This window comes from Solanum tuberosum, unplaced genomic scaffold, assembly GCF_000226075.1.
Source record: "Solanum tuberosum cultivar DM 1-3 516 R44 unplaced genomic scaffold, SolTub_3.0 scf00133, whole genome shotgun sequence".
Taxonomy (NCBI): Eukaryota; Viridiplantae; Streptophyta; class Magnoliopsida; order Solanales; family Solanaceae; genus Solanum; species Solanum tuberosum.
The window spans coordinates 466,993-478,498 of NW_006239056.1; the positions used below are offsets into that span (position 1 = coordinate 466,993).

General features: G+C 33.8%; 1 protein-coding gene across 3 annotated transcripts in view; it reads left to right on the forward strand.

Moving 5' to 3' along the window:
- Positions 1-2,305: 2,305 nt before the first annotated feature.
- The window catches only part of LOC102579116 (probable complex I intermediate-associated protein 30), a 12,533-nt gene continuing 3,332 nt past the window's right edge, over positions 2,306-11,506 (forward strand). The window contains exons 1-4 of one of the 3 annotated variants that reach the window (XM_015310353.1): positions 2,306-2,441; positions 5,827-5,907; positions 7,195-7,308; positions 7,877-7,933. In XM_015310353.1, coding sequence (XP_015165839.1) covers positions 5,856-5,907; positions 7,195-7,308; positions 7,877-7,933 — 223 coding nt within the window. In that variant the 5' untranslated portion in view covers positions 2,306-2,441; positions 5,827-5,855. Of the gene's footprint in view, positions 2,442-4,738; positions 4,919-5,826; positions 5,908-7,194; positions 7,309-7,876; positions 7,934-11,506 lie in introns of those variants that run through there. The other 2 variants (XM_006351061.2, XM_006351062.2) reach the window with 2 other exon arrangements.

An 11,506-nucleotide genomic window follows, 5' to 3' on the forward strand; every position in this document is an offset into this window, starting at 1 on the left:
AAAAAATGGGTGGAGCCTCTTCCAACTTTGGTTGGTTGGGCCTCACCCATAATAAAATTCTTCGGTTCATTCACCAACAACCTTTTAGCTTGTCACATCAAGGTAGCTTAATCTGACTTGCATCTCCTATATAATTTATAAACTATTGCATAAAAATGGATTTATCCACGCACATCCTAAGAATCGCAATTATGAATTTTTCGAAAGATTTCAAAAATAAATAAAGTTTGATTTTTGAGTAACTTTCACATATAACAAATATAAAAATTATATTTGTATATTATAGCTATAGTTTGCATAATTGCGTTTCATAGCAAATTTTATGTTTGCTATGGAACTTTTGATTTGTACAATTCGCTACAAACATCCAATTTTATACAAATTGTTCAGTTTTGTATAAATTCATTTATACATTGTAATTAGTATAATAAGATTTGTATTTGTATAATTATAAGTGTATAGGACAAAAATATATGTATTTATATTTGTATATACAATTTTCTCTCACTTTATACAAATACAAACACATTTTATACCGAAATGTATAAAATGACTAAGGGCCTGTTTGGATTGGCTTTTGGCTTATCCATAAGTTAGGATTTCTAACTTATGGCTTTTGGCTTATTTTTGTTATTTTGGCTTTAAAATAAGTGCTTATAAGCACCTTTTAACTTTACTGAAACTCTTCAAAACTGCTTAAAAGTTATTTTGGCTTAAAAGCACCTAAAATAAGTCAATCCAAACAGACACTAATTGTATACCGAAAATGGCTAATTCTATACTGAATCAGATGACAAAAAAGGGGATGTTTGCTGCAAATTACAATTAAAATAAATTATGGCTATAATATTTAATTTGAATTAATAGTTTGTTATTTCAATACAATTTTCCCTTGATTTTTTGATTGACAAAACCGAATTCTTTTTGAAAGGCCAAGTTTATATCCCTTATGAGGTCCTTAGCTAATGAGCTTAGCATTAGTCCTTAGCCCAAAACTAATTTTTATTCTGAAGAAGCCCATTCCAATATTTTCCAAGTTCCCTTTATTGGCACAAATATTTTTATTTTGATGACCTTTAATTTTTGGGAAGTTTTATACAAATCTCATAGTGTTAAGAGCTAATTACATTTTATTTATATATTTTTTAAATTACAAAAATCTCTTAAATTTGGTGGAATCTAGATACATTCCAAAACGTCCCGATACATCACATTCTAGTTTCGGGTATATCCCTTAATGTCCCAATTCATTGCGTCTAGGTTTCATATACACCACTCAACATCCTAATACATTGCATAAAGTGATGTATCCGAGAATAAGAGAGTTAGGATTTTTGTAAATTTTTCAAACGATAGGGGATTTTAGAGATTATAGTAAAATAAGTTGTGTATTTAGGTAATTTTTCCTAAATTGGTGTCTTCAAATATAATAATTTTTAATTTTTATCCTTTAAGTATTTTAACTAAAATGTTAGGGATTGTTTGATAAATTAGAGCCGTCAAAATGGACTTAGCCCATGGGGCCGGCCAACCGGCCAACCCAACCCGTTATTGGGGTAGGATTGAGATAAAAATTTTCAAGCTCATTTAAACTAGGACTTATAAGCCTGACCCATATAAGTCTTTGACCCTTTAGGCTTGATCAGGGTCGGGCCGGGGTTGACCCATGGACCAAAATTATTTATTTAAGGATAACTTACAGAAATATCCCTATTGTATGAGCTAATTACTTAAAGACACACCATGTTATAATATTATGAATCTTATAAGATTTTGGTACGTCCAGATACATGGACTCAAAATTAGGTCAATTTATTTTAGATACACTCTATCTTTGTGAATTCGTATGTATTTAGGATACATAGATAAATTATGCGCCCTCGCCTCCCTTTCATCTCACTCGCCACTCTTTTATTTGATTCGCATATCTGGGATGCATTACACCAGATACATTTATCTAGTATCCTAAATATATGCTAATCACACTAGATATTTTGCTAGTGTTATTGAAACAACACCATTATTTGTCATATTTGATTTGAAAATCTTCTCATCTTCTTGATGTTATAGAATTTTAAGTTTGAAAAGAAAAAAAAAATGACTAGCCCGCTCCAGCCCGCGACCCTTTTAGGTTGGGTTAGACATTTTCAGGTCCTTCCAAATAAAGAATCGACCTTCCTTAGCCCATCAAATTCCATTGCCCGCGAAGCTGGACTGATCCTTTTTGATAACTCTAGATAAAATATACATAAAAATAATATTAAATATGGCATATTATACATAAAAAATAATTTAACCATTTTTCCTACTCTTTATGTCAAAAGATTTCCCCTGTTTTATATGTCCGCTCACCTTCACGCTAACACACAAGCTCACTTCACATCACCACACGATCACACAACTCCATTACCAGTCGAGGTTCCCAGTGGTTCTCAGGTAAGGTCTCTTCTCTCTCTCCCTTACAGAATTATTCTTATTTTTCTTTTCTGTCCATGTGAATCTTTTGTTGTGGAGTTAGAGAGCACAAATTGTTCAATTCTGGTATTGTTGGATGATTGTGATGTATTTGTGCTGCATTGAACTATAATTCCCAGTAAATGGGAGGGTAAATCAATTGTGCTAAAAGTTAGGTTAAAGTTCTGCCTGCAATGTGTTTGATAAATTGTCTGAGAGACGATTTTATTAGTAGGTGAAGTCTGAGTAGCCAGTGACATTAGGATATTGTATGAGTGCGTGTGGGGTAGTTCGGGTTGGTTTTAAAGTGTTTTGTTCAGATTTGACCAATTTGTAAGGAAGTGGAGATTGGGGAGAGGGAAACTTCTACATGGAGCAGTATGATAATCTATAGCCATAAATTTTGAACTCTTGAAATGGGTTCTTTTATTCGGTTGTTTGACTTGAGCCTTTGTTAAACCTGATCTCCATTTTATTGTGTGCTTAATGAATTCGCCACTGAAGTTTGATTACCCAAGCACTATTAGGAGTTGGTTTTGAGTAAATTTGGGATGGTTAGATACGTCTTGGACTGCTTGGTCTAATCGCTTGAGTTGAAAATTATGCACACCTAAATGATCTTTCAAAGTACACTCTGTGACATTCTCTGTTCTTGTGCTTTTGGAGTCAAATATTTCCTTTTTTGGGCTGAATTTTTTTGTTACAAGCTGTTGGTTTACACTGCTAAATGGAGGAATTGTTGCTTGCTTATTAGTTGTTAAATCTGTTTTATGAACTAATACAACCAACTCTCATTCATGAGCAGACTAAAGGAAGCTCTCTTAGACTTTTCCTTAATGCAGACATCTTCTGAAAGTAACAATGATTATCTTCAACTGAACAGCACTATTAATCTAATCAAATTAAGTTTTCCGTCCATTATATACACCTAAAGAAAAAATTAGCAGGATAATTTGTCTAGGAGTTTCAAATTGGTAGATTGGGTCAAACTTATACAGATCAAAGCAGATTATGTTAATATATGAGCTATGATCTAATCCGTCCAAAAATCTATTTTGATAAATGAATTAGGTCAGTATAGGTTGTTTTGGGTCGTAACCCAATCCGACCAACATAAAAGTATTTTATAGAATTAGATAAAGTTCATTTAACTGAAAATCATTTTGAGAAAACTACTCGAGAAACTGGTATCCATATATGTGCTGAGTTTAGGAGCTACAGAAAGGAAAGAACGAGCTCAAAAGCAAAAACTAGGAGTCAAGCTTAAAAGTATAGTTTGATATTAAAAAGTTTGTAGTAGAGGATGATCGGTAAAGAAATGAAATTTCACCAATATGTTGCAAGAAAATAGAGTCTGATAATTCTACCAGCAAGTTGATTTTTGAGATGAGAAACAAAACAATATCGACCTACCCCATTAAAATTTGATAAATTGAACATGTTATATATTTATATGGGTCAAATTTGATACTTGTAAATGTGGCTATATCTAATTATGAAAATGCATAACATGAAAGGACATGATTCTCGTGCTGAATTTTACTTCACAAAAATACAAACATTCGGCTTTAGCTTTTGAAGAAAGATATATCTATTGATAGAGTAGACCAATATGTTCATGAACTCCTTTGAAAGCTCTTACACAACTCCAGTAAAATAAATATAACTCTAACAATAAGTTAATATGTGAATGAAATAGATGCAACTAAGGCTTGGATTATACCAAAACATAAACAATTGGCAAGTAATAACACTCCCTTCCCCTAATATCCTTAAGCAAAGATCAGTATTGAAATTGATTAAGATTAGGGGCTACTATAAGCTCGTTCACTATGCCTAATTTACGTGTACATCCCTGCTCCGATCCAACATGTTAGGTTCGACCTTGTCTCGTTACATCACTTTTAATTTATTCATTCTCACATATTGAGATTTGTAACTTGTTTTCTATCTTACTTGTGGGTGCTTTATGCTATTGCCTTTTGAAGCAAAAATGCCTGAAAATACAGACAATAGTCCCAAAAACAAAGGTAGGTTCTTGGTTTAGCTGCAACGTAGTTGGATTGAACAAAACAAAGGACACTCTTCTTCTCACCTTCTCTCATATAGAGCTGTTGTTTCTACTTAACAAAAAAGAGAAGGACTGAACATTTCATATACTAAATTGTGGACAAAACCAATGTTAAAAAATAGGGAAGTTTGGGGAGGACCAAAAGTGCATCAAGATTGCAAATATAAGGGACTATTAGTGCTTCATGTGAAAGAACAAGGATGATTTTGAGTCTCAGCCCAAAGATAAGGCATTATTTTTGGGATTTTACTCCTCCTTCACAGCACTTCTGTTCATTGACCTCAAGAACACTGGCAGAAGTGACCCCCTGTCTACGAATGTCGGAAAGCATTCCCGTAAATAAGTGATCGATCACTATCTTGAGATCTATCAAGAAACGTCTTTGATTTTTTGGTATGCTCTGAGAAACCTTCTGCTTCACCTATTTCTCTTTCATTGCCTCCAAATTTTCCGGGATTCAGTTGTTGTGTTCGCTTAAACTTGTTATAAACTATTCAAGTAAATCGGGTAGTGCGGCAAAGTTTGTTCAAAGTCTTGTAATCCATGCTCTATTTGATCCACTACGCTATAATCATGTATGGTCTAAACACGAGGGCGTACTATATATGCTTGCATTTCAAATTATTCTCTTGAAAAATGGGTATTGGTAGATCCTAGGGACTCTCTTCCAAGCTTGCAACTGTTTTGCCTATCCATATCTGGATTGACTCCGGCAATTTCGTCTAGTTAAGTAGCTTGTACTGTAATAGTCAATTTGCTATATGACATTTTCCTCCAACAATTCTTGAGAGTTTGTGTGAGAGGGGTTTTCCAGAGAAGAACAATAAGGGGAAGTTTTCTTTTTGGGTTTAATTTGTTTCTCAGTTTACTTTTAGCAGATTTATTTAGGGAAACCGTTAGTTTTAAGGTTTAGTACTAAAAAGTATCTATTTCTTGCATACAATGAGGACTATATCTGTTACGTAGCATCTATTAAGGACCAAAATAGTCCAACCCCATACAATAAGGACCATTTTGATCATTTTCTCTCTTTTTCCACATTGGCAAACCATCTCCTTCTTGTAAAGATTCAGCTACCCTTATTCCTCTGTATACTATTTTTCTCCAACTAATTGAACTTTGAGGTAAATAAAGTAAGGAGAGACACTGCTGGAAGCCAGAAGGCTTGCTGTCAATAGATTGGTATACGATCTCAAGCAATTTAAGTCCTTAATTTCACAGTAGCATGCCTTGCTTTTTGTTGTGCAGTATCCTGTCTCTAATAGCTGAAATTTGATGGAATCCTCATTTCAATGTTGCAGGAGTTTTCTTACAGGAGGGGAAGTTAGATATGTCTAGGTTCCGCTCACTATTGCAAGCATCGTTGAATGCTACAAGAAGAGGTATTTCACCTGATTATTCTGGAATTTTTTCATTCAAATCCCTATGCTGCTTCTGTTTCTGTTTTAGCGGATACTTTTCATTTCTATTTCCTGTTACCAAATACTACTAGGATTTGATGTTCGACCCATTTTTTGATCCTTTAAGCTGACATGAGATGGAATATATATTAATCCCAGCTTGTGATGCAAAAGTGCAGAATCGCAAGTGAAAAAGTTCACTATACCACCAAAAGCAATGAGAAATTCATAATTACTAAGCTTTGAACTAACAAATGAGCAAAGGAAATCTAAATTGGCAGCCAAAGAATGAGTTTTATTGATGTGAAATGGTATTTATACAACAGATGAAAGCAACTAAGAATCAAGATTACATCTACACTTAGTTACAAATGAAATCCCAACTAAATCCTAACCAATTCTCCATCCAAGTTCACCTAACTTCCACTAACAAACCTTATGTAGTTATGTGTGCTGCACTGAAGATACATCTTTGTTAATTGCGTTCGCCATCTTATTTTGGTGCATCAGCTTGTTTGCCTTTCAGATTCTGATTGTTAAGTTATTTTAATAAGTAAATGTTTTTTGAAGCCATTTTAGTTAATGTTTATGGAAGCCATTTTAGTTTTAGCTAGTTAGGACCCTTTGAAATATACGGGAATTTTGCTTCACAAGTCCTTTCTTGCCAGTCTGACAGTTAAAATGGGTCATACTTTCTTTTCGTTTACCATTTCTCACAGATCAGTAAAAATAAATTGTTAAAATGGCTGGGTGATCTGCGAAAATTCCTGTCATCTTTAGAAACTTAGAAATGTCTTTGCTTTGGTGTCCTTTCACGTCTATTGTGGAGAGGCTTGTATGTTTAAAAGGAGTTGAGTGAGGTTTATAGATAAAAATGATTCACCCAGACCCCAGTAGTTCTTTACAGCATTTATGCAAATAGTGTAAAAGAAAGAAGAACAGGGGCATAGATAACCATTTTCATCTGCACATCTCCATTGACGTGCTTAGCTGTTAATATTAATTAACTTCTTTGTCACGTTCTTGTTGTTCTCCCTCATACTTTTTGCTTCATTAGTTTGTGATGGGTGTTGGTAGTATCTTATGGGTTTGCAGTAATCCCTATCTAGCTCCTCAAGTTGACAAGCAGTTGACCAATCTTTTGCTAAGTGTGTAACAGTGTATTCTTCATTGAATCAGCATGCGAGTAAAATGGTGCTCTTATTTTGTTACTTCTGTCTCTATCAATTATAGCAACTTTCAATGCGTAATAACTTTTTTCACCTGTAGCACTCGCGTGGAACATTGAAGACCTAGTTCCACCCAGTGAAAGATACATTTTCAACTTTAGTTCAAAGGATGACCTCAAGAATTGGCATTTATACTCAGATTCAGAATATGGAGGTATATAGACGTACATACTTCTCTTACATGTAATACGAGTACTTGGTAACAGCCAAACAAGAACTTTTTTGGGTATATTCCAACCTGTTATTTTGTGCAATCAGTTTTCCTTATTTATTCTCCTTTAGTTATAGACTTTCATAGCCTTATTCTGCATATGGTTCTTAGTGGAGGTGGACTCTCAGCTTTACAGAACACATTGTTTTCCATTTGAGATGAATTTATTATTTTGATTACTCCAACTAAAAAAAAAAAGACCAAAAATTATGAAGAAATATTCTATTTTTGTGAGCATCTAATTACAAAGCCTAGATTCTTTGGTTTTACAAAATACACTTGTCTTTTCATATCTGCATCTATTATGTTGAGGTGCTCGTAATTGTTATTTTTAGAAATCAGAGTGATGGTACTTAAGGAGAGTGCCCTTACAAAGTTAACCCATGACTAGAGTCTCCAAGAATCATGCAAGGCATCTATAGACTGAGGGCTTTCTTTTCTTTTGTCCAAGTGTTCACCAAATCCAAGATTAAGTTAGTGACTAATAAATATCCTGATGATAATATCTCAGGTCTATCCTCAGCAGCTTTGGAGATTAAGGACACTGGAAATGGGTCAACTAGTGTTGGTAAATTATTTTGAGTGTGCATACTGTTCTTTATTTCCTTTTTGTTCTTTTTCTGTTGATCTTCCCTTTTCCTTTTTAATTGTTCTTAGTCACTTATAAAGTCTTTATGTGTTATACTTCTCTTATCCAACCTCAACTGCTAATGGTTATTTCTCACTTTTATCTTGGATTATTGACTGCATGTGCTAGATAGCTCTTTGGTGTAGAACTTTTGTTTTCCCCTGAAAACAGTACAAACAATTAATTTTACAGTTCAGATAACTTTGTTAACTCATACAACAACAACAACATACCCAGTGAAATCCCACTTAGTGGGGTCTGGGGAGGGTAGAGTGTAGGCAGACCTTACCACTACCTCGTGGAGGTAGAGAGGCTGTATTACAATCTCAAATTCCTCGCTGGTAAGAAACTATGGATGCACTGCTTGCAAGCATTTTGAAGTTTGTCTTAGTAAGCTAAAGCCTTGACCTTTTATCTTAGATTTAATTAAAGTATTGAGACACAGTAACTTCTCTACATGATTGAATTTCTTTTGGTTAGATTCTACATCAAACGTATATAAGTTTATTTTATATCGCCTCTTTGTGGACTTCAAATATTGAGCTTTAATTGCTCCTATGACATTTGTTAGAATAGGAATAGGTTTATACAATCCTATTAGAATAGGAATAGTAATAGAAATAGAAATAGGAATAATAAATAGTATCCTACTTGGTAAAGGATTGTATTCTAGGGTCTATAAATAGGATCTCAATGTAATAATGTAAACAACAACAATTCAATAGTATTCTTTTCCTATATTTCTCACATGGTATCAGAGCCTCTACGATCTTGGTAGAAAATCTAAGAGCTTTCACTGCCGGCGGGCGGCTATTACTCATCTATGCTGCCCGTCTGGCCAACAATTATGTTAGCAAAAGTTGGGTCAGTGACTACTTTCTTATATCTAATTTGTGTAGCACCGTGCCATCATTCCGGTGACTACTTTTTCATATTTAATTTGTGTAGCACTGTACCATCATTCCAGTGACTACTTTTTCATATATAATTTGTGTAGGACCGTGACATCCTTCCGGTGAATACCTTTTTTTGCATATCTTATTTGCGTAGCACCGTGCATTTCTCCGGACTACTTTTCATAATTAATTTGTGTAGTACCGTGGATTTTACCGAACTACTTTCTCATATCTGAGTTGCATAGCATCATGTCTTTTTAGTGACTCCTCAGATTTGATTTGCATAGTTCCATTTGTCTTTCCGGTGACTCCTCAAATTTTCATATATAATTTGTGTAGGACCGTGACATCCTTCCGGTGAATACCTTTTTTTGCATATCTTATTTGCGTAGCACCGTGCATTTCTCCGGACTACTTTTCATAATTAATTTGTGTAGTACCGTGGATTTTACCGAACTACTTTCTCATATCTGAGTTGCATAGCATCATGTCTTTTTAGTGACTCCTCAGATTTGATTTGCATAGTTCCATTTGTCTTTCCGGTGACTCCTCAAATTTTCATATATAATTTGTGTAGGACCGTGACATCCTTCCGGTGAATACCTTTTTTTGCATATCTTATTTGCGTAGCACCGTGCATTTCTCCGGACTACTTTTCATAATTAATTTGTGTAGTACCGTGGATTTTACCGAACTACTTTCTCATATCTGAGTTGCATAGCATCATGTCTTTTTAGTGACTCCTCAGATTTGATTTGCATAGTTCCATTTGTCTTTCCGGTGACTCCTTTTTTCCGAACTACTTTCTCATATCTGAGTTGCATAGCATCATGTCTTTTTAGTGACTCCTCATATTTGATTTGCATAGTTCCATTTGTCTTTCCGGTGACTCCTCAAATTTTCATATATAATTTGTGTAGGACCGTGACATCCTTCCGGTGACTACCTTTTTTTGCATATCTTATTTGCGTAGCACCGTGCATTTCTCCGGACTACTTTCATAATTAATTTGTGTAGTACCGTGGATTTTACCGAACTACTTCTCATATCTGAGTTGCATAGCATCATGTCTTTTTAGTGACTCCTCATATTTGATTTGCATAGTTCCATTTGTCTTTCCGATGACTCCTCAAATTTGATTTGCATAGGGTTGTGCCATCATTCCAACCATACCTGTATAATTTTCTTTTTCAGTAGGGTCGTGCCATCATTCCGATCATTTCCATATTATTTCTCTTTTTCAATGGGGTCGTTCCATCTTCGAACTATCCTAAATAATTTCTATTTTCTAGTTGGGTCGTGACATCATTCCGACCCTACCCATATAATTTTATTTCTTAGATTGTGACCACTTTTAGCCATCAAATCTAATACTCTGGCATATGAGCATGTTCTGGCCAGTTTTTCGGTGACTTGTTTGATATCGACTCGTCTATTGATTTCAACATGATCCATATACTTTATACTAGATTTTTGAGCACTTTACAACGATCGCTGCATTGTGAAGAAGTCTATATGGAGCAACCACCTAATTTTGTTGCTCAGGGGGAGTTTAGTAGCCTTGTATGTTGATTACGTAAGTCACTCTATGGGCTGAAACAGTCTTTGCAAGCTTGGTTTGGGAAGTTCCAACACTACAATTATATCACTGTGTTTTATCGTCATTATGCATCAAATTCAGTAATTCAGTATTTCATGAGAAGACCCAAGCACATTGAGATTGATTGTCAATTTTGTGAAGTCGAGTGATCAACTTGCAGATATCTCACCAAGCCCCTCATCAGTCCTCGTGTTAATTACATTTGTAACAAGCTAGGTACATGAATTGTATGCACTAGCGTTGAGGGGGAGGTGTTAGAATAGGAATAAGTTTATTACAATCCTATTAGAATAGGAATATGTTTATGCAATCCTATTAGAATAGGAATATGTTTATACAATCTTATTAGGATAGGAATAGTAATAGAAATAGAAATAGGAATAATAAATAGTATCCTACTTGGTAAAGGATTGTATTCTAGGGTCTATAAATAGGATCTCAATGTAATAATGTAAACAACAACAATTCAATAATATTCTTTTCCTATATTTCTCACAACATTGATAATATTTAGGGGTCGTTTGGTTTGAATATGAGTTATGATGGGATAAGTTATGTTGGGATAAGTTATGTTGGGATTAGTTATGATGGGATAAGTTGTCCTGGGATTATTTCTTATTGAGTGTTTGGTTTGTTATATTCAAAATAATATATATTGATAAATTTTAAGAACAAGTTGTTTGTTTACAAAATTACCCTTCACTTTATTTAAACTTTTTAAATATTTCTTTGTGAGCTTTAGTTATTCATTTTTTAAAATAAAACTTTTATTTTATTTAACTTAAATATTTTTGTTTATGTATTCCCATGATAAGTACCATGTGTATTTAAAAATATAACTTTTTTCTTATTTAGCTTAAAAATAGAACTTCCCTCTTAAGTTTATTAAAGAGAAGAAAATTTATGAGAAATCAAAATAAAATAAACATAAGAATTAGTCAAATAAATTCATAAATAAAAATTATATTTATATAGTATAGTTTTTTAATAGAAAAATATGTATAATTATCATTAAAT